The 24,036-nt window shown below is 44.5% G+C and overlaps 1 protein-coding gene across 2 annotated transcripts in view; it reads left to right on the top strand.

The window, feature by feature from the left end:
* The window catches only part of MYO7B (myosin VIIB), a 1,466,311-nt gene that overhangs the window by 687,749 nt on the left and 754,526 nt on the right, over nt 1-24,036 (top strand). For both annotated transcript variants that reach the window (XM_069213753.1, XM_069213751.1), the window contains 3 exons: nt 3,847-3,923; nt 10,838-10,957; nt 13,318-13,460. In XM_069213753.1, coding sequence (XP_069069854.1) covers nt 3,847-3,923; nt 10,838-10,957; nt 13,318-13,460 — 340 coding nt within the window. The remainder of the gene's footprint in view (nt 1-3,846; nt 3,924-10,837; nt 10,958-13,317; nt 13,461-24,036) is intronic.

Below are 24,036 nucleotides of genomic sequence, written 5' to 3'. Positions count from 1 at the left end.
TAATTTAAACTGATTCTCTTACTGTACTTTATTATTCCTTGGTTTCCTTTTTTTTTTGTTTTTTTTTTCTCTTCTCTTTGTTTAATGGTTTTTATTCACTGAACATGTGATAAATAAAATACAATAGTTACATGTTCAAGTAGTGAAAAACTCCCAATTTTGTTTTTTCACCTCTCCCATAGGATAACATTGGAGATTCCTTATTATATTTAATAAGCTGTAATTCCTAAACCAGAGGTGGTAGATATATCATGTGCAATATCTATGAACTTGCTTTGATAAACCTGCTTTAATGGTATAGTCGGATTTATCATTACAAGTTTGAAAAATGCCACTTTAAGAAGGTTGGCTTTTTTCCTGCCTTTTGTGCCTTCAGCCTGCCTTAGGTCATGCCTGTCTGTAACTGACAGTTGAGACTTTATGAATTCACCCCAGGCAGTCACACAATAGTGGGATTAGCAGAGCCTGAATTGGCTTGATTTGGAGCGGAGCTAAGCACAGCCCCACTTACACCAGAATAGGCTGAGCTCTGGTGCCACACAACAGGTTTAACAACCCTGTATTGTCAGTGCAGTCAGCTAGGCAACAGGACAGGGGAGGCAGGAAACTCTTGGAACTTCAAAGAACCCTTCTGGAAATGGCTCCTTGTTCTAGTATCAGGGCACCAGGACATTAAATAGAGCTCTCAGACCTACTCCTCAGTTCACTATTGGACCTGTGGAAGGACTCTCATTGGGCTGCCTGCTGCTGTGACCTGCTGTGCACTCTACCAGACTGCTGCTGTACCTGGAAGGATTGCTTTGCTGCTTGGAGCTTGCCTTAAACCTTCAGAGGCCAGCCCTACTGTGGAGTCCTCCATCTTCACCTGCATCCAAGGACTGTCTTAGCTGGCCTTCCGCTCATAGCTACAGGGGCATAGCAGGCTCCCACCATCTTGAACCCACACCTGGACCCAACCTGAGTGAGTTTTGAACCTCCAGGAGGTCTCCATCCACACCTGTGCCTTTGGTTGTGGTGCTAAATGTGCCCAGGTGGTCATTTTCCAAAACTGAGGACTTGCTATTTTGAACCTTATACTTTTAAATTTCATAACTCCCGGTCTACTAATTGGATTTTGATGAGTTTGGTGTCAAATAATTTATTAAAATGTTCTCTATTTTCTAAATTAGTTTTGTGTGTTGTGTTTTTACTTTATTGCTATTTGTGTGTTGCATAAATACTTAATACATTGCCTCCAAGTTTAGCCTTACTGCATTTTGTGCCAATTATTAAATTTCTCTAGTCTGTTCTGTGGGTATTGAGATAGACAGTCTTGCCTGTACTGGTCCACCGCCATGAATCCTTCTCCTGGTTCAGATATCCATGAAGAAGCCAAAGACTGAGGATGTCTACAGTTACATTGAAAGCCGAATTTAAAAGGATAGAATACCAGAAATGTTGGAAAGTAGTTTCACATTTCCATGACAATAAAGCTGGTGTGGCTTAGAATGACCCACACTGATTCACAGATGTGTCATTGTGACTAACAGGTTGGAAGGAGGCAAATATGAGTTGACTACTAACCACATGCGCTATTTAAGGCTATGCAGGAGCCAGATGCTTTTGGAACAGCACTTCCATGTTCCAATGGACTCTCTTCAAACATGCTCACAAAATGATGTCCTACTTAGTACCTCTCCTCAAGGGTTATAGTAGTCACTCATAGTAGATAACTACTGCAAATTAAATGATCTCACCGTATATTAACCATGGCAAAAAGGCTATCTTCTCCTTTGCCCAAATCACATCGGCATCTGTGTGTACACAAACTACACCCACATTTGAACATTGGCACACAAAGTCAAGTCCATAGACAGAAGAAATGTACAAGGACAGAAATTGTGCCAGTGAAAAACAACCTTGCAGCACCTTGAAGGCTGTACTTTTATGCTTTCTCCACAATCCTGTCACTGAGCCCGTATGGCTTTGTCACAACTGTTTCCATTACTGCACCCACCTAAGCTGCCTGACCTGTACAAGCCCTTAGATTGTCCTGGACACTGGACTTAGTTCATATGGAAAGGTATGTAGTCTGAGACTTCTGTATTCTCCTCCCCTTAATAATGCATCGATTACCTATGGTCGCAACTGCAGTGTTGCACTACATCATGGTTTGAAGAGTGGGCAAGGAAATGGGCAAAGTGGCATCTATTGTGTGATAAATGGAAGATGATTGAAATGTTACTCAAGCATAGTTTTGGAAACACTAAATACTTTCTCAAAATGTTATTGTTATAGAGATGGCTGGAATAGGTGCTTCCTATCAAAGTTTCAACAAAAAGATCATTGCTGTTCAGGAGTATGACTGTGGAATAACCTTCCTAACTGACTGAGAGCAATGCAATCACAAGTTTTTCAAATAATTGGCGACACAAACAGGACTGGATTAGCTATATGGGACGAAGTGATAATCCACCATGGGCTGATGATCACAGGTTGTGTTTGTTTGAGATGGATGGACAGAGGGATCACCAGATATCTTGCTGGCCAAGAGGCCTGTGAGAATGTGCACAATTTTCATGTAGAAGTATATCATTTCCGCAGCCTAAAATCCTTCTGTACAGGGTCAAACTCACTAGATATATTACCTAGTACTGTTGGGTGCTGGTAAGAACACATTTTCTTGGGCACCTTATTCCCAGAATCCCATTGAGTACAGAGCTGTTGGTCAGTTTGATTTTCTCTGGACATGTTTCTCACATTTGCATGTATTTTAATTCAAACTGTCTGCATCCAGGGTTGATAGGTCAGTGTACTAAAGTAACTTGAGGAATATGTGCAGTGCATTGTCGTAAATTTACTTTGACATAAAATAAAAAAGGCATCATCTTCGGTACACAGGCATGTACCAACAACTGGCACAAATCAACCCAGCAAACAACAAGATAGTAGAATTCAAGAAACATTATCATTAGAGTGCAGTTGCAGTAAGATAATGAGACCGTTCCACTAAGGAGTATATCAGTAGATATCCTGTGAATTCGGTGTCACATGACCCTGGTTTTGTACCAGGCAAAGTTCCATCACAATAACACAAGTATTAATATTCCAGAGTAAAATGGTCTTGCTGCTGTTACTATCTCCTGCTGGGATAATAACACATGCATCGGTGTGCAACTGCCCTTGTTACGCTGACCCAAATGTAAACAGATGTAAACATGGTGGACGCTTAGGCATTCATTATGATTGTGGTCTAGCTGTATCCCCAGGGAAAGACAGCTCTGCCATAGTACAAAGAGTCCAGTGTTTGCAGACACACAATTAGCAGATCTGGAACCATCAGTCCAGGTTTTACTAGGAGCAGGTCTCTGACCAACTGACTGATCCCACTTACCATCTACTCTAAGCATGTGATAGATTGATCGTAAAAGAGGCCATCATTGTGGCCATAAGTAGGGGTTATCATGAAGAAATTGAATCAGAAAAAAAGTGTATATATGTTATTTCCCATTCTGGAGTAACTAACCTGCAATACCTGTTACTTGGTCTAGGGATTCAGGCTGGAATCTGAGATTCCAGGACCCTTGTATCACCACACCAAAAAACTGCAACTTGCATTGAGGTCCTAAATGGCTATAGGAGAAAACAACTTACACCTGCTCCAGTAAGCTACGGGGTTGGATAAATCTGAATGTTTTAGCCTACAGTTGGAACATTTTTAGACTTGTTTGCCAGGAAATGTTTCTTATGCGTATACAGCAGAGCTTAACATTTTGTTCCTTGCTGAGCTTGCCCTATTTGTGTACGGTAGCACTTATTACATCTTCAAATTGCCATATGAATTACATTTTGTGTTCCTATTTTCAGGTGTGGTGTATGATAACCTAGACTGCAGTGATGTGGTACACTCCAAACACTTCTTAACTGCAGCCAAGCTTCTCCAGGTAATGTGCATCTGTGGAACATACCAGTACTCCTTTTTGTACCCTCCCTCCTCTTATCATGACAGGGATCTCATGGAGAATAAAGTAATGAAATAGAGGAATGCAGTAACAGGAAATATTTAAAAAGGTAGAATTTTCCTGTCTGCATTTTACAGTTTGGCCAACAAGCCTAATATGTTTTGCAGGGTACTCTACCAGTCTGGAGAGGCTGATGCACCATAGTTTCTGAAAAAGTTTTTTCTGTTGAAGACTGTAAAAGAGAAATGTGGTGCTCCTAACTTTCTGCCAGTAGATTTGTTTCCACCTTTCAAGACAGGCATTTGCAGAATTTCCACCAGAGTACTCACAAAAAGGAGGAACCTTTACCCCACTTGTGGACAACTTGAAATGGGGCAATAATATCAATACCACACAGGCTGATGCAGTAAATTCTCCACAATAGATGATGGGTTTTTTCATACCCACATTCTAATTCAGGCCTAAAAATTGATTTGCTGTAATTTTAAATATAAAACAATACCACCCAAATATAATATTGAACAGATTCCTCGGTGGGTGGATCTTAATTTTCGTGAAGGAAGAGTGATGCTGTTGTATACTACTGTGGGCCATGTATATCCAACTAAATAGCAACAGAAGCCTCGTTCTGTTGATTGCACTTATACAAATGGAAATTATTTATCTTCATCATAGTTTGTTGCCAATTAGAAGAGTGAGAGAGCCAAAATGATGAAGCAGGGTTTGAGTAAACAGAAACCTGATAGCACGAGGCTTCTATCAATTTGAAAATGCCTCTTGGTGATTTAACAAGCATTATCTGCTCTACAACATACATTGAGCTCAGTTGTCACAACAACAACAAAAAATATTAATTTTGATTCTGTCGTCCCAACTAAAGTAGCAAAACATGTAACAATACAAAATGTTAAGAAAAATATAAAAATGATGCATTAGTACAATAGCCATCTAAAAGTATTAATATCCAACAAATGTCTGGAGCACATGCTAAATTTTAACAGATTCAATCAAAACCTAGATTCATAGCAATAAAAACATATTTATTAACATAATCTTTTAGGTGTAAAACATTGCAAAAAAAGTACTCTTTGTAATATATGTATTACACAAAGATATTCAATAGGACAAACAAAATGATAATATATGTGTAAAAAACTGATGAGCAGTAGAAGATTAATCTATCCCTATAACATGGTAACACTGTCATCATATGGCCATAAGCACAGTTGTCCAAATCCATCTGATACAGCCAACACATTTTCGTCTTGAATAAGACTTCCTCAGGACTGTGAAAAGATATAGAAAATGCACAAGCATACATAATAAAGAAAAAATCTTTCAATGAAGAAAAAATAATGTAAATTATAAGCATTACATGATTATTGTATCTTGATTTAAAAAAGCTAAACTCAGCACAAAAAACTCCAAGTTACACCCAGTCTATGTGCTCAAGAGACCAAATCACCACAGTAAAACCAAGAAAAGAAACCAGCTAATTTATCAGAAATAACCATAAGGATAAGAAAGGGAGGTCACCATGATCATCACTATTACTGGTGTGATTAAAAAGAAGACTCAGGCCCTACATTCCTAAGAGACAAAACAATGAAGATCTAAACTGAACGCAACAGGCAGAATGAGAAATAAAGAATGGAAGAAAAATATTGCCTTCCAAATATAAAGATAAAAATAACTGTAAATAGAAGAACAATTCACCAAACAGACGAATGTCTAGGTACTCTGTTGACCAAAGCTATCATTGTCCAGTAGAGTAATGCAATTATTTCTGCAAAAAGGAGAGAAATAGTTTGTGAAAAAGAATTTTCTGTCTTATTTTAAAATCCTATCCTCGATAATTACAAAATATAGGATGCTTCCAGCTTATATTCTGAAAACCCGGCCAAAAGACTTACTATATGGAGACATTTGAGTCTCTGAAGCCTCAAAACCAAAAGGGTGCAAACAATCAAGTCCCCGTGACAATCAATATGTATGATGTGACCCAAACTGTAAGAGATTAGCACAGAACCCTCTTGATAAGGAGTAATATCCGTAAAGAAATAGATATCACAATAGTTAAAAACTGAGCCAAGAGAGACACAGTATCATACGAAAGAAAGTTGTGAGCAAACAGCATTGAAGCTCACAGTCAAATATAAGCTAAATAGGATGCAGGGCCATACATAATTAATTCCATTCATGCAGACAATCAGTATCAAGAACATAAGTTCTAACCAATGCTAGAATTGTAAATTTAAAAGGTGGAATCACCATCAACATTGTTTCGCTGCTGCGTATTAGCAGACATGTCCCGAATATAAAAGTGCTAGATGCTACATGAAGTACAGACATACGGATAATAATAGTCAAATACAGATCAATGCATTAATGGTTCAATCCAAACATACAGTTAGTATCAAGGGCGTAAGTTATGACCACCAATAGAAATGTGCATACACTAAATAAGGTATCCAAACAATGTATATGGTTAAGGGAGGTAAAAAGTATTAGAGATGTGGCGTTGTCATAGTAACATCAATCCCAAAAAAAAAAACAGGTAAAGCTCAATGCCCAGACACATAGTTGTGCAATTCCCTATCAACATTAAGACCATGGTCGACAGTACATAGCCTGTTTAGCCATTGTGCTTCACGTTAACGAAACAGACTACTCTAACACCACCACATTTGGGCATATTCACCAGTTCCAAAGCATGACACTTGATCTTAATGTCATCTGCATCCTCACACATTGTGTTGTAGTGAGTTGCCATTCATTATTTTATTAACTGTGGAACAAAATATGTGATCTATGTCATCATTTGTCAATGTTTCTTCATATATGTGGGCAGTACTATTAGATGCTTCAGGGAAAGGATACAGGAGCAAACACATGCCATTCTGAACAGGGACAGTAGATACCTTCTGGTGACTCATTACAACACAATGCATGAGGATGCAGATGACACTAAGATCACGTGACGTCTTTTTCGTATCCTTATGGTTATTTCTGATACATTAGCTGGTTTCTTTTCTTGGTTTTATTCTGGTAGTTTGGTTTATTGAGCACATAGAGGGGTGTAACTTGGAGTTTTTTGGGCTGAGTTAAGCTTTTTAAATCAAGATAGGACAATAATGTATTGTTTATAACTGACATTATTTTTCTTCCTTGTAAGTTTTTTTTCTTTTATTGTGTATGCTTGTACATCTTCTATGTCGTTTCACAGCCGTGAAGAAGTCTTATTCAAGACGAAACATGTGTTGGCTGTATTGGATGTATTTGGACAACTGTGCTTATAGCCATATGCTGATAATGTTACACTTTTATAGGGATAGATTCATCTTATACTGCTAATCAGGTTTATACACGTGTATTATCATTTTGTATGTCCTATTAAATATCTTTGTGTCATACATAAAACGAGCTCTTTTTCTGCAATGTTTTCAACGAAAGAATTATTATTAGTGAATGAGTTTTTACTGCTATGAGTTTAAGTTTCGATAGAATCTGTTAAAACTTAGCATGTGCGCCAAACATTTGTTGGAAGTTCTATCAGTCTCTGCCTAGACAGTTTATCAGGATGCAACGCTCTGCAGCAACGGTGCTGTCTGTGGTAACACATTGTATTTAATTTCTTGCATTCACTGGCCAGTTTTGTGGGAAGGTTAATGTGCTGGACATTCCTCTTTACTGCTGCTACGTTTGTTATAGTTGCTAAAAGTATTAATATAACTCAAAAAACTGGAATACAGTAAAAATCCATAAGGACAAAGTAAAAAGCTTAATTAGAGTCATAACTCCGTCAAACACATTTCTGAAAAGTTCTAATGTGGTAATCTTTAAGAACAAGAAAGATAAATAAAAAGTGCTTCAAATCCTGCGCCCCTTCAACACATGAAGTGCGTATATGCTCTTGTTGCCGAAGTCCCTTCCGTCTTCTGATTTTGATAAGCGTAGCCATGTATGTTTGGGGTTTTGTCAATAATGCAGTTTTCTTGGTGTTTTGAAAGCCTGTAATAATCCTACAAGGCTTTTAAATGCACAACCCAACATTTTTGCCTAGTTATATATGTCCATATAACAAGATTGTCTATTTGAACATTAATTGATCTAAAGCAAAGCCCACATTTTCTATACATATAAGCTTTACAATAGGATCTAACCAATTCATGAAAAGAATTGCTTGAAGCAGAACAAAATACAAATTGTCCGTCTTATAATAGACCCAAAAGGCCTTTAAATATGTGCTTACTAAGCCAAATTCCAAATGTAGCAGCTTCGGCCACCGTTGACTTCTGCACTGAAATTGATTTTAGAACTTTCCATGCTGAATGATCAAAATATGGAAATGTGGGCTGGGAGACTTGTTTGTTTCCATAAAGTAAAGCAGCTGTAAACTTTGCTTTAATAACTCTGAGAAATTGCAGTTTCCTTAAAACATGATAAGCTGCTTGCAGCCCTACTCCATGTTCAGCATTTGTTCAGCATATTTTCAAATTAGATGATTAATGTTGGCAGTCCTCGACAAATATTGGATGAGTATCAGTCTCAGGCAGACATAGCTTTCTACTTGCTCCAGAGAAATTTGCCTGCCGAACTGAACTTAACCATCTCCTGTTATTTAATCAATCAATCAATCAAATTTCTTAAGTGCTCAACTCACCCGGTAGGGTCTCAAGGCGCTGGGGGGGCGGGATGTTACTGCTCGAAGAGCCATGTTTTGAGGTGCTTTCTGAAAGTTAGGAGGTCCTGGGTCTTGCGTAGGTTGATGGGGAGGGTGTTCCAGGGGTTGGCGGTGAAGTGGGAGAAGGATCTGCCGCCGGAGGTGGTGCGTTGGATGCGGGAGACTGTTGCGGTGGGTGGAGATGTGCTCGTGACGAATGAGGTTGAGTATGAGACGTGCAACAGCGTTCTGGATGCGCTCTGAAGCTTGGCTGTGGTCCCTGCATAGAGAGCCTTGCCGAGGTCCAGTCTGCTGCTGATGAGGGCGTTGGTGACCGTTCTTCTGGTTTCTATTGGAATCCACTTGAAGGTCTTGCGTAGCATGTGGAGGGTGTTGAAGCAGGAGGATGATATGGCGTTGATTTGCTGAGTCATGGAGAGAGACAAGTCTAGTATGATGCTGAGATTACATCTGTGGGTGGTGGGTGTCGGGGGTGGTCCTAGGGTGGCAGGCCACCATGAGTCGTTCCATGCTGTCTTGTTGGGTCTGAAAATGATGATCTCGGTTTTTCCTGAGTGCAGTTTGAGGTGGCTTGCTGTCATCCAGCTAGCGATGGCGAGGAGTCTGGCGTGGAGGTTGTTCTTGGCGGTAGATGGGTCCCTTGTGAGGGAGAGGATGAGCTGGGTGTCGTCAGCGTATGAAATGATGTTGAGGCCGTGGGGGTGGACGATGCTGGCGAACAGAGCCATGTAGATAATGAAGAGGGTGGGGCTGAGTGAGGATCCTTGGGGGACTCCACATATGGTCTTGGTGGCTTTAGACCAGAATTGAGGGAGGTGAACTCTTTGGGATCTTTCGGAGAGGAAGGAGGTGAGCCAGTCAAAGGCTTTGTGGTGAATTCCGGCATTGAAGAGGCGTGTGAGAAGGGTTTGGTGGCATACGGTGTCGAATGCTGCAGAGAGGTCTAGAAGGATGAGGGCAACGGTTTCACCCTTGTCCAGTCTGGTCCCGATGTCGTCAATTCAGGCGATGAGGGCGGTCTCGGTGCTGTGGTTTTTCTGGAATCCAGACTGGGTGATGTTGAGTATGTTGTTGTCCTCCAGGAAGCGGGATAGTTGTTTGTTTACTATCTTCCCTATGACCTTCGCGGGGAAGGGGAGTAGAGAGATAGGTCGGTAGTTTGTGAGATCTTCAGGGTCTGCTTTGGGTTTTTTGAGCAGGGCGTTGACTTTGGCGTGTTTCTAAATATCTGGGAAGGTTGCGGTCTTTATGGAACTGTTGATGACGGCCCGGAGCTGGGGAGCGATGATTTGGCTGGCCTTGTTGAAGACGTGGTAGGGGCAGTGGTCTGTTGGGGAGCCTGAGTAGATGGAGCTCATCGTTTTGCTGGTTTCTTCATCGTTGGTGGGGGTCCAGGTGTTCAGCACGTTGGTGCGGCAGGGTGCTGTGGGGTTGGCTGCGTTGGTGGCGGGTGGCGATGATATGAAGCTTTCGTGTATGTCTGCGATCTTGCGGTGGAAGTAGCTGGAGAGGTAGTTGCAAAGGTCTTGTGAGTGCGGAGGGTCGATGATGCAGGATTCGGGTTTGGTGAGTTCTTTAATGATGGTGAAAAGTTCCTTGCTGTTGTGTGCGTTGTTGTCTATGCGTTCTTTGTAGAAGGATCGTTTGGTGGCCCGGATGAGCTGGTTGTGTTTGTGCATGGCTGACTTGAGGGAGTAGAAGTTGCTCACTGATGGTTCTTGGCGCCAGGCTTTCTCAATTTTCTGGCATTCTTGTTTGGAAGTCTGAAGTTCTGCGGTGAACCAGGGAGCTGTCTTGTTGATGCAGGTGTTGTTGGTTTTTATGAGTGGGGCGAGGGAGTTAGCACATACGTCGAGCCATCATGTGAGGTTGAGGGGGGTGGCGTTGGGGTCATTGGTAATGGGTGGTGTAGCTTTGGTGAGGTTGGACATCAGTTGTTCCTTTGACATCTTGTTCCACTTGCGGTAAGGGATAGGCTGTTGTTGGTGGTGGGTGGTGGGCTTCAGGAAGGAGAAGTGGACGCAGTGGTGGTCAGTCCAATGGGGTTCGGTGGTGTGAGTGAAGGTGATGTGGTTGCTGGAGGAGAATATGGCGTCAAGTGTGTGACTGGCTGAGTGAGAAAGAAACAATCATAATTCTCTTCACTGTATTGCCCTGCAAAATAAATTCTAGCCTCTGATCACTCAAGTTGTGATCATTTTTTTGATGACAGGTGAACTCTGAGGAATTCCAGAAAAGCCTGACCAAACACTCTATGCTCATCCGTGGTGAGAGTGTGTCCATGCCTCTGAACTCTGCCCAGGCCTCAGATGGGCGAGATGCCTTACTAAAGGTAAATTGGTTCTTTTTGCTTGTTTCTCATGTTTTAGTGCTATTTCTAATTTTAACTCACATTTCGTATCTGAATTAAACAGATGCACCTACAGTCATAATGTTAAAAAAAAGTAGGTTTTAGGTGGCATCCTGCAGCAGTTAGATATTAGGATTCAGGGATGAAGACTTTTTTATAACCACCATGAACATCTTAACGAGGTCACATTCAGTAAGCCATTGTCTGCTGTGAGCATACTTACATGAACAACGGAGGACACATCATCTAAAAATGTTTCCTTCCCCTCACATCTATCATCTAAAGACTTATATTTTCATCACTGAATGGTGGATTTTATGCCTCTGTCTATTCAATACTTCATCTATATTGCCCTTATCCGAATCACTCTTTTCAAGATGTCCTTAGACACTAATTTAAGCTATTTCTGCTACAAAACGCTTCACTTCAACAACCTTTCTATATTTTGGTGAAACATAACACATCTGGAAACATTTGCTCTGCATGAAGCAAGTCTAGAGACCAGGCCAATCATAAAACCTAAAGTTTAAACGGTTCCTACTCTGGCTATTCTTCTTCCTTCTGAACTTTTCCTACATAAAACTTTCACCACTCCTGACTGTCCTCCCATCCACCAGGCTTTGAAGATATGCACAAGCTCGTACTTCCACCCTTACATCAACCAGTCACCCACCCATATTCGTTTTTTTGCTATTTTTTATTTACCTGTCTCCTCAGTGCTAATAAATCTCCAAAGTCCTATTCCACTTCACCTGACCCACTCCAGGTGTCGAAGTTTGAAGGACACAGCCATTGCTGAGCTTTGTTCCTCTCCTGTTGATGAAGCCCTCTTTTAAATTGTTCATACCTAGCTCGACTGACAGCCTTTCTGCAATTCACAAGTGAAATTCCCTTGTGCATATGGTGAACTGGTGGCTTATTTATTTACAGATACACAATAGGTGGGACCGATATGCAAGTAAGTTAATCACTGGTGTTAGGTTTAAGTTATGTAGAAGATAACTTAATACTCCCATTCTCCTTTGCTATTGTTTCATGTATTTGTTTTTCATGTGAATAACACACCTGTTTCAGTTGTGTTAGAAGGTATTCTCATACTGTTTAACAAAAACAACTTTGGTAATCGTCCCACATATTTCGTTTTTAGAACTTCTTTTTTATATATAACTTGTTGAAAACTGACCCCAGGATATGTTCTACAAACGTGCTTAATATTGGTAAAAAATGTTTTCTATTGCGCAGGGAGAAGGAGCTGACACTCGCTATGTAGTATATGTAAATGATTTATGACACAAACATTGCTCCATACATGCTTTAAAGATTAACCAATTTGCAATAAATTTGCAGTTCTTCAGGAATATCTCACAGCTATCTTTGTAGTTGTTGATTTGAGTCTGACAGTGAACTATAACCCACAAACTAACTGCCCAGTCTTAACTTTGTTTAACTCGCCTTAACTTCTTTGGCCAGTAGGGAACAACTTGCACCCCACCCCAGTACAAAAGCTTTTGACTAGTGTTAAGAAATCCTGGCTACACCATTGGTGGCCAATCATTTCACATCGTGACCAGCCATTGTCCATGCATACTCCATTTGCACAAATCCTCTTAACCAATCAAATTTAATGTAAACATTAATTTCCTTTGTTCTGTTCACATGTAGTGCAGCTGATAAGATTTCCACTTATTGAAATGTCCCTCTGAGGCTTGGCAGTCATTGGGCTACATAACAATTTAACTCTATATGCCTTAAATAAGAGTGACAACTTAAAGTTCATAGAAGTTCTCAATTAGTAACAAATGTTATGGATCTTACATGTGCACCACTGGCACATAAACCTGTAACCAAAGTTTGCATCCATTTAAGGTTTGACTGCAAACATACATCAGCATGTTGCCACTGGATTGTCTTTTCTCCTTAAAATACCTTCTTCCTGTAATAGTTCTCACAGTTGGCTTTTCATCCTACTACCACAATTCTGAACAGACAGTGACTGCCCTTGCATCCCTTAAACCCATCCCATCAGTCCAACCTTCACGGTTATCCTCCATCCTAATAATAAATCCATACTTTCGGATGAAAGGAAAGCGCTTAACTCTTCTGCAGTGAATATGCTTAGTTTAATGGATGTCTCTACTGGTGGTTTAAATATGTGATGATATACAAGTACATGTTGAGAACAATTTTATATATAATTCTGTAGGGCAAGCAGGAAGGAGTGTCTCTCTGAGTGCAGTTTGGGTGCATTGGGTAAACATGGCTCTCTGTGGTAAACATTTTCAGGGCACACAGTAAACAGATAGTTGTTTTCTCTTTTTGTTGTCCTCTCTTCTCTCTGGCAGGGAATATATGGACGTCTGTTTGTCTGGATAGTGAATAAGATAAATGCAGCAACTTTCACCCCGATTCCTAGTGATGCGAAGACACCACGGAGATCCATCGGTTTACTTGATATCTTTGGATTTGAAAACTTCTCAACCAACAGGTAGAGCAATCCTGTAGAACAGCCCTGCACCCTTTTCCTAGCACTCTGTTTCTTCAGGATTGCCATGAAATTATTTGCTTTTCATACAGCATGTATACTATGCTATCTGGGGTCTACTTGTTTGGCAAATATCGATTTGGTGGCTGCCTATAAGGGTCCAGGACCAGGAGCAGTGTGGTTTGACGTATTCTATAATAGGGGTCACATTATTATGATATGAAAGTTTCCTTTATACGTATAAAATATAATAACTAAAGAACTCATTGTGATAGAAAAGTATAAAAGATGAAATCAAGAGACAAAAGAGAAACAAGGAAACAAACATACATATCTTTTGTGCTGTCCTTTCAAAAAAGAATTGTCCTGAAGCAGAGGTGGGGGGCATTTTTAGAATGACAATCTTTTCCACCCCTCTTGTTCCATTTACCTTGTTCAAAAATCTTGACAAGGTGCTGGACTTAGGTGAACATAGGTGCAGTGAATCTAGGGTTTTCTGACATCCTCCTTGAGGGCGGTAGGGGTCACCATCATCCTTGTGTACAGTCCATCAAATGTTATTCCTTCCATTTATGAATTAATTAAATTCTTCACAAAAACTTTGTGTCCTATGTGCACAACTGGGAGGTCAACCTCAGCGTTGGCATGCTTGTCCTTTTCCTTAGTTACCTGTTTAAAAATTAACTTTGCAGTTTTCATTAATTTGGAAAGATACACATGCATTTCGTCATTTATAATTTCTGGAGAATTTTCTCCCTGTTCACTACTTCTGATGGCAGGGACTTCAATATTCTTGAATCTCCCTGTCACTATCCGATGGGGTGTCAAGTGATTTTCAGAACTAGGTGTATTCCTAAGCGAAAAGAGTGCTAATTGTAGGCAATACAACCATTTCTTATGTAATGTAGCACGTAACTTAATGATTTTACTCTTCAAAAGGCTGTTTAGGCGTCCACAATACCATTACTTTGAGGATGGGACACAGTGGATAATTGATGCGTTATCCCTAACTGTGTTGTGATATGCACAAATGTTGCATTGACAAAAAGTTTGTCACTGTCAGATTTGATTATTCCCTCTGGAATTCCATATTTTGGAATTACTTCACAAAAAAAAGATAGGTGCTGATTTAGCATCACAATAAATGCATGGCCCTGCTTCAATTCATCAGGAGAAAAAGGGGCAGACCACAACTATAAGATACCTGTAGTTACTGCACCCACACAATCATGTCCATAAAGTCCGCATGAAGAGCTTTAAAAGGACCTTGTGGTCGTGGAATGGTAGAATTTATCACTTTCAATGTGAGATTAGGAGAAAAATGCTGACAGACAATGCAGTAATCATCGTCGGCCACTGCAAATCTCAAGGGGAGGGGCGGGCAAGGGGTGACAGAGGGAATAAAATAATAATTTTTTTTAAACTTACTGTTCTGCCACCGCCACTGCCTGCTGCTTCACTCCGGTGCTCTCCTGGTGTCCCAGCGGTCCCTGGAACACCAGCACAGGCTCACCATGCAATTCTGGTGTTGCTCTCATGCTATCCCTAATATGAGAGCAGCACCAGGATTGGTCTGAGCGGCTTGGTCTGCCGCTTAGACTGTGCACTGGGGTCTGTGCAGTTTCTCCATCCCAGCTGTGCAACACACCCGGCTAGGAAAAACCTAAGTGCACATGTCAGTTTGGCCAGCCTAAGACGGCGGGCCAAACTGACATGCACACTTAGTGCACTCCACTCTTCCTCCCCCCACCCCTCTCCCATGGCCCAGCTCTGCCCCTTCCGCACATGCTGGCTGAGCCAGCAGCTGAAAAATTAAACAATTGTAAATTATTGTTTTATTTTTCAGCTGCTGGCTCAGCCAGTGGGGTGATGCTCCTTCGCCATTGCGAAGGAGCTGCGCCTGGCAGTTATGAAGATACATGGTAAGTATGTTGTGCAGATTAGGAACGAACCAGTCTTCTTGTATTTGCATAGACAAGTGAACTTTTGAAGTATGAGCTGGCATATGCAACTGATCAAGAGCAATCAGAAGTAAGGCTTATGGCATCACTGGTTTACCTGTAGGTAGTGCATCCTCTATCCTCCCATAGCTGTTTTTCATGTTGATTAGCAGCTTCCTGCAATTCACGCAGATGTAAACGTGCTGTCTCTGCAAAATGTGGCCTATCGTTGTCTGTGATGGGATTGGATTCAAACTCAGGCAGTGAGGAAGACTGAGCCACCATGACAGGAACATGTTATGATGCTGAGGGCACAAGCGGGGGATGCTCTTAGCTGCATCTTTAGCTGCCCAGTCTGCTAGTTCATTACCCGAGGACACAAATTCCTGTCCACTAGTATGTTGTGCACATTTTACAAGTGCCACCACCTGTGGTAGTGCAAGTGCCTCTATGAGAGCCTCTAGGAGGTTTCTATGCATAACAGGGCTTCCATCTGACTTAGGAAAACCTCTCCTGTTCCATCTCATGATGCTGGAATGTACAGTAGTTGTCACATAAGCTGAATCTGAATAAATTGTAATAACGTCTCCTGATCCTTGCTTAAGAGCTGCTATCAATGCTATTAATTCTGCTGCTTGCACAGAATAAGGCGCTGGAAATGTCAACTGCTCCACTACATGGAGTCTAGCAGAAGAGCCATGCTGTTGTGCTCTGACTACTGCTGCAACTGTGTATCTAATTTCTGTATCTGGGTCAATGCTAGAAGAACCAGCAACAAAATATACAATGCTACCAGTACAGGATCCTCTGTTACTTGACCAGATTCATTGGGAATGTAAGTTACACAGTCATGCACATCATCCTCAGAATCTAAACTGGATGGGTAAAGAATGTTGCAGGGTCCAGAGTATGACACTTCACAACCTTCAAGGATGATTGTGACAGTATCACCTCATACCCTGACACTTTCTATGTAGTCAGAGTAGTCTCAGCTTTCTGAATAATAGCAAATACTGTATGTTCCACATAAAGCATCAAAGGTGCCCCCATAACAATGGATGTGCTCTTCTGCACCACAAAGGCTGCTGGGGCGAAAGCCTGTTCACAGGGATAATGTCCTTATATCACTGGATCTAACAGTCTACTGAAATATGCAGTGGCCTTGTGTCCCAAAGAATATTTCTGCATAAGGATGGCAAAATAAAGAAAATTCCTTGGTATAATCAGGAGTCCCCAAGACCGAACCATTTGTTATTTCGCCTTTTATTTTTTTTAAACGTTTCCTTCATGATGTCCATGTTATCCTGTCATTTCTGTCTTTAGCCTGCTTGATGGAAGCTAACAAAGGTGTGATCAAAGCACTATAATCAAAAATCCATTGTCTCACATAGGGGGTCATTCTGACGGGCCAGGGTCGGCGGGAGCACCGCCGACAGGCCGGCGGTGCCCCGCAGGGCATTCTGACCGCGGCGGTTCGGCCGCGGTCAGAAGAGGCAAACCGGCGGTCTCCCACCGGTTTACCGCTGCCCTTAGAATCCCCCATGGCGGCGCAGCAAGCTGCGCCGCCATGGGGGATTCTGACACCCCCTACAGGATGGCGATAGGGGGTGCTGCGGGGCCCCTGGGGGCCCCTGCCGTGCCCATGCCAATGGCATGGGCACGGCAGGGGCCCCCGTAAGAGGGCCCCGCAAAGTATTTCAGTGTCTGCTAAGCAGACACTGAAATACGCGACGGGTGCAACTGCACCCGTCGCACCCCTGCAACTCCGCCGGCTCAATTCTGAGCCGGCGTCCTCGTTGCAGGGGCATTTCCTCTGGGCCGGCGGGCGCTCTTTTGGAGAGTGCCCGCCGGCCCAGAGGAAATGTCTAAATGGCCGCCGCGGTCTTTTGACCGCGGTGCGGTCATTCAGCGGCGGTACCTTGGCGGACGGTCTCCGCCGTCCGCCAGGGTCATAATCAGGCCCATAGTTACAAACACCAACAAACTTCTGCATTCCTTTAACATTGTGAAGCTCTGTCATCTGACAAGTGGATGCTGCTCTTTCAGGGGTTACTAGTCGACCAGATGCTGACAATTGTCCCTAGTAACAGTACTGTACTTTGTCTTTCTCTCCTGTGTGTCTTCTTTCTGCAACATTGACTATGAGAGATATAGGCCCTCATTATGACATGGTGGTAAATCCCGCTTACCGCCGCGGTGACGGCCGCAAACATACCGCCGCAGTGGTGAATATCCGTTCACCATTTTATGATACACACATACCAATCTGACAGAATACTGCCACATACACATATCCGCCAGCCCAAAGGTCAGTGCTAAAGTGGTGTTACCAACACCCATACCGTTACGCCAACAAAACAAAGCCCATCATATTATGACCCACGAATCACCATGGCGGACATTCAGTGGTGGTAAACCATTGGCGGTACATACTGCTGCGCTCAGAATGGACACCCACATACAAAACAACACCACATTGGCCAATACTAAAAACACACACCTGACACTCATACACACACCACACACACCCACCCACAGCACTATAAAACACAAACCCACATTACTCACAACCCTTTACAAACAATTACTATAAGGAGATTGACACAAACAGCACAGAGACAACTAGACACACACACCACATACTCCTATACATCCTTCACGCAATCCACATCAAACACCCCACCACATTACTCAGCACACTCTCACCAACACACACAACACAACACCTATGTCCCCAAAAAGGTACCCCGTTTCACTGATGAGGAGTTAAGGGTCAGGGTAGAGTAAATTGTCAGGGTAGAGCCACAGCTGTTTGGAGCACAGGCACAGCAGATATCCATTGCCAGGAAGATGGAGCTATGGTGCAGACATCAGAAGGAGGTGGAACGACCTACATGGGAAGGTACGTTCTGTGGCAGCAAGGCACCAGCTCGCTCTACAGAGGACTGGCGGTGGACCCCCACCTCCTCCCCCACAGCTCACAGCATGGAAGGAGCAAGTCTTGGCATTACTGCATCCTGAGGGACTCGCTGGAGTAGCCGGAGGACTGGACACTGGTGAGTCAACATTTACTACTTATCATCCCATACCTGCATGCCATCACATCCCCTCCCCCTCACTCTCATCACTCCACTCCATCCCACACACTGCACCTACACATATGACTAGTCCTGCATGCTATACCAATGCATGGACAGCCCTCCCAGCCCTGCATGGACACCATTCACTAAAGCATGCACAGCATAGGGAAACTAACAATCCCACAAAACATCGCCATGCACAAACAAAGGTGGCAGGGCAACAGCAACGATAGAGGGGAAACCAGGGATGTACAATATGCTACAGACATGAAGCATAATACATCACTTACATCCCCACATGTGCCCCAGCCAATACCAGCGGAGAGGAGATGCCATGACTATCCAGTCCCCCAACAGAAGATGCTCCCAGTGATGACAGTAACTCTGGACTTCAGGATCTGGACCAACAACCTGGCCCATCAGGGACCACTGGACAGTCGGTCACCCAAGCCCACTCACAATTCACCACAGAGCCTCCCCCATAAGTATCCAACACCACAGCACCCACCCAGCGTACCCACACCTCTGTCCCCAGGACACGTCAATCAGCAGTGTGTCCACCTGTACAGGGTTCCCAGTCCACACCTCACCACCAAGGCAATCAGGGACCTGGGGTCAGTGGCAGTGGGCACACCGTTCAGGGGACAAAGGCACATGCCAACAGGGACACTGGGACGACCGCTGTGCACCAGGGGGAGGACAGGCCCAGGGAACAGACTCTCCAGGAGGCACTCACTGAGATCCTGGGAGCCTACCAACATTCCCAGGACACGATGGGCCAGATCCTTGACAACGTGCAGGAGAACCGGCTGCTGCAGTAGGAACAGTATTAGGGGATCAGGGAGGACTTGCAGGCCATTAACACCACCTTGATCTCCATAGCAGGGGCCCTGGCAGACATGGCCAACATCATGAGAGAGACAACAGCACAGCAGCCGGCCCCTACCACTAGCCAGTCCATTGGCCAGCCCTCCACTTCCACTGCAGCTACTGGGCAGGAGGCCCCGCCACAGGACCCACAGGCCACCAGCACCCTCCCCCTGCAGAAGGTGAACCAGCCCGCAAACGGGAAACATCCTGAACAACTAGGTCTAAACCACTACTTGCCTGAACCACTACTGCTAAATAACTAAAAAGTCTCTACAACTAAGTACTGAACAACTACTGTCTAAACAACAATTGTGCCTGAATAACAATTGCCTGAACAACTAATTTTTAGGTAAGGTTTTCTTTTTGTTTTTTTATGGTTTATTAGTTGTTTAGAATACATATATATATATATATATATATATATATATATATATTAGTTGTTCAGGCAATTGTTATTCAAGCACAATTGTTGTTTAGACAGTAGTTGTTCAGTACTTAGTTGTAGAGACTTTTCAGTTGTTTAGCAGTAGTGGTTTAGGCTATAGTTGTTTAGGACCTAGTTGTTCTGTCTCATATTCCCTGCAAATGTTCCCTGCGAGCCAGACAGTAGCCAGAGACATTTGCCAAGACCACCAACAGGAAATGACACTCTCCTGATTGTCCCCCTTGTGTCCCACACAGTCACCTTGTCCACTTTGAACTGCCTTTGCTCCCCTTCCTATGGTGCCTTGGACACTGGACCTGTGCTACAAACAGACTGGAACAATACCCTGGACTTTCCTCCATCATCACCCTCATTCCATTGCAGTTTTCCCTCAATTTCATAGCACTACAAGAAATACCCTTGAACACAACTTGACTACTAGTATCTTATGTGTTGAAAATATGCATTTGTGGAAACAGACACATCTAGTGCAAATGATCTGAACACTGTGAGAGCATAGAAATAAGGACCTGTAGCTGTCTGTAGTCAGCACATCAGTACACAGTTGTTATCTCACCAACATCTGTAAAATGACAAGCCATAGGTGACAGTAAGTTGATATGCAATGGAAGTTAATGCGTCATGCTTCAGCCACACAGAAAACATCAATAGTCAGAGGAATGGTCAGCTGCATTGTCTCACCTGTGTGTCATTGAAAGTATTGACGGATAACTGATGATCTGTTGTCCTCATCCTCAGCCTCCTCATCCTCCCTGTCCTCAGGGTCCACTGCTGCCACAGGGGCATCTTCAGTCTCCTCCTCCTGCAGAAAGGGTACATGCCGTCTGAGGGCCAGATTGTGCAACCTGCAGCATGCCACTACTATTTGGCAGACCTTCCCGGGTGAGTAGCACAGGAATCCACCTGTCAGATGGAGGCACCTGAACTTGGCCTTCAGGACCCCGAAGGTCCTCTCGATTATCCCTTGGGTTCGCCCATGTGCCTCATTATAACGTTCCTCTGCTCCTGTCCTGGCATTCCTCTCAGGGGTCAGCAGCCACAATAGGGTTGGGTAGCCAGAGCCACTTGCAAGTATTGAAGGACAACATTTAGCCTCACACAATGATTTGGGGATGACACCTGAAGGCATACACTAACATACAGTGGGTGGGGACCATAGCTCACCTATTAGCCACACCCTGTGCCTCTGTAGTTGGGCCATCACATTTGGGATGCTGCTATTCCTCAGAACAAAGGCATCATGCACCGACCCAGGATACTTAGCACTGATGTGGGAGATGTACTGGTTCGCCAGGCACACACCGTCTGCACATTTAGTGAGTCGAAACTCTTCAGATTCCTGAACACCTGTTAATTCTAACGGGGGGACTAACGCAATATGTGTCCCGTCAATGGCCCCAACAATATTGGGTATATGTCCCATTGCATAGAATCCAGCCTTTACAGTGGCCAGATCTTCCACCTGGGGGAAAGCTATATAGCTGCACATGTGTTTCACCAGGGCAGACAAAACTCTTGCCAGCATGATTGAGAACACTGGCTGTGGCATTCCTGCTGCCAAGGCCACTGTCACTTGGAAAGAACAAGTTGCCAGGAAATGGAGCACTGATAGCACTTGCACAAGAGGGGGGATCCCAGTCGGATGACGGATAGCAGATATCAGGTCAGGCTCCAATTGGACAAACAACTCTGTGACTGTGGCCTTGTCCAGTCTATAGGCGAGTCTAATTTGCCTGTCCTCCAGTGTTGCCGAGTCCACAAGGGGTCTGTACACGGGGGCATGTCTCCTCCTCCTATGTATCCCCACAGTAGGTATCTAAGGGACACAAGAGTGAGAAGGCCATCACAATTTGAACAATGGAACCACAACCTCAGTGTACATAGTGCACTTATGTGATGAGACAGTGGAAATGGCGAGGTATGTGCTAAACTAGGCTGTGACACAGTTAAGGTTGATATGACCGTTGTCCAGCACCATGAAATGACGACCGCCTGTCCTGTATGTAGGGACAGGTGGAAAGTGCGGTAACTCTGCCGACGTTGGGCATCGTGGCGGAAGGCGGTCTTGCACCGCCGTGCAATTCCTCATTGGATAATATGGGACTCTATGGAGTACAGTGGCCAGTGGGGATCTGCGCCGGGGGTGACGGTGTACACTGCCACTGACGTGACCGCCATTTTCTATCTGATTCCTCACTTGTTTCCTGACCTTCAACAGGAGAATACCTACACTGCATGTGCTGTCTCTGGAACCTACCATGGCCCATGCGACCGGGGAAAGGGCTCCTGCGTTCACTTCGGAGAAGTTGGAGCGATTGGTGGATGAAGTCCTACCCCAGTATGGACTGATATATGGGCTTCCAGACCAACAGGTGAGTACACCTTGGGCACGATGCCTGTGTGAAGGATGCATGGAGATGTGTGTGCAAGCATCGTGTCATCGGGGGGATGTCTTGTGGTGGTGTACATGGTGTGCGCCAGTCGATGTGTGTGCCAATGGTGACAGAAACGGGATTGGTGAGCCATATGTGTGACAGGCTGGATTGTATGTGTAACGGTGTCCTCCTGTCCGTATTACCTCTGCAGGTCAGCGCCCATCTAAAGAAGGGATTATGACGTGCCATCCCCAAGGACATGTGGACCCTGGGAATCTATGGCAGGCAGAACACCCACTGTCGGAAACGGTGGAAGGACCTGAGACGCTGGGCACGGAAGACCGCGGAGGCTCAGCTGGGGATGGCCTCCCAACAAGGAAGGGGTGCCTGTCGAAACCTGACCCCCCTAATGGCCCGCATACTGGCGTTGACCTACCCAGGGCTGGATGGGCACTTGAGGGAATCACAGCAGCCACAAGGGAATGAGTACAGTGGGCATTATTACAATATTTGGCAGGTGGCATGGGATCCGGGTGGTGGATGTGAGTTAGTGGGTGCCCCTAAGGCCAGGTCAGACATTGCAGCGTGATTCAGCTCAAGTGTAATGGGTGTATGGCAAATGCAGGTAACCTAGCTTGTTAGCATTCCATGTCAATCAGTGCTTTGTGGGTATCAGGAGGGGTGCAGTTGGTGGTGTGTGGCCCTCATCTTGCTGTGGCATCTAGCTAAATCACCGGCATTGCAATGCATAGTGCTCAAGCCTGATCGCTGTGTGTGACGGTGCTGTGCATGCCAACTGTGGTGTTGGTGCAGTAGTTGACCCAGTGTTTCCTTTTTCTCTCTCCCCCCTATTTTCTTCTGTCATCCTGTCCATCTGTGCATTAGAATCATCTGGCAGAGGAGCAGGGGCACCAGCGACAAAGGGAGCTGCATCCCACAGGACCCAGGAGGCAGAGCCCACCGACGCCAAGGGCACCAGTGGGACGGAGAGCAAGGGGAGCACCATGGCGGAGACAGGAGGTGACAACACAGGCTCAGATACCTCCTCTGATGAAAGCTCCCTGGTGGCGGCGGACAACTCTGTGACCACCCCAGCTGCAGGTACAGCCGCCACCCCGTACCAGCACCGCCGGTCCAGTAGCCCCTAAGCGAGTTGCCCGTGCCCGCTCACCAAGGAGGGTGGGCATCTCGTTTGCCCTGGCACCTCAGGCCCTGCCCCTACTGCCCTGAGTAAGGAGGCTATTGACTTCCTGAGATCCATCTCTGTAGGGCAGTCAACCATTGTGAATGCCATCCAGGGCTGGCATCCCAGATGCAGCAATGCAATGCATTCTTGAAGGGCATTCACAGTGGATTGGCGGCCCAAAAGAGATCGATTCAGGCTCTGACCCCCTCTCTAATGGCAGCCATTGTCCCTGTCCCTACTGTCCCCCCTCCAACTACCACTTCCCAGTCCCAGTCTCCTGAACCCCAACCCATCTCATGCACACATACAGATGAGCATGCACACAAGACAACACACGAGAGTGGCACAGTCAAACACAGGCACCCCACTTCATCCCACAAGCACTCATGCAAACACCACACAGTTGCAGACACAACCACATCCTCTGCCTCCACTCTCTTCCCCTCCTCCTCCACCTCCCTCACAATCTTGTCCACACTCACACCGGCATGCACTGCATCAACATCCACCGCCAGCATCACCACACCAAGCAGTACACACACCTCACTAGCAGACACCTCCACAACATCCATGCATGCGTCCCCTGCATCCTCTCCCAGCCTGTCTGTCCCCCCCAGGACACAAACGCAAGTACTCAAACACTCAACAGTCATACACCTCACATCAGCACACATCCCATGCAT

Source organism: Pleurodeles waltl, chromosome 11 (genome assembly GCF_031143425.1).
Source record: "Pleurodeles waltl isolate 20211129_DDA chromosome 11, aPleWal1.hap1.20221129, whole genome shotgun sequence".
Lineage (NCBI taxonomy): Eukaryota > Metazoa > Chordata > Amphibia > Caudata > Salamandridae > Pleurodeles > Pleurodeles waltl.
The sequence above is the reverse complement of the archived record's forward strand: the minus strand, read 5'-3'. Positions and strand labels throughout refer to the sequence as shown.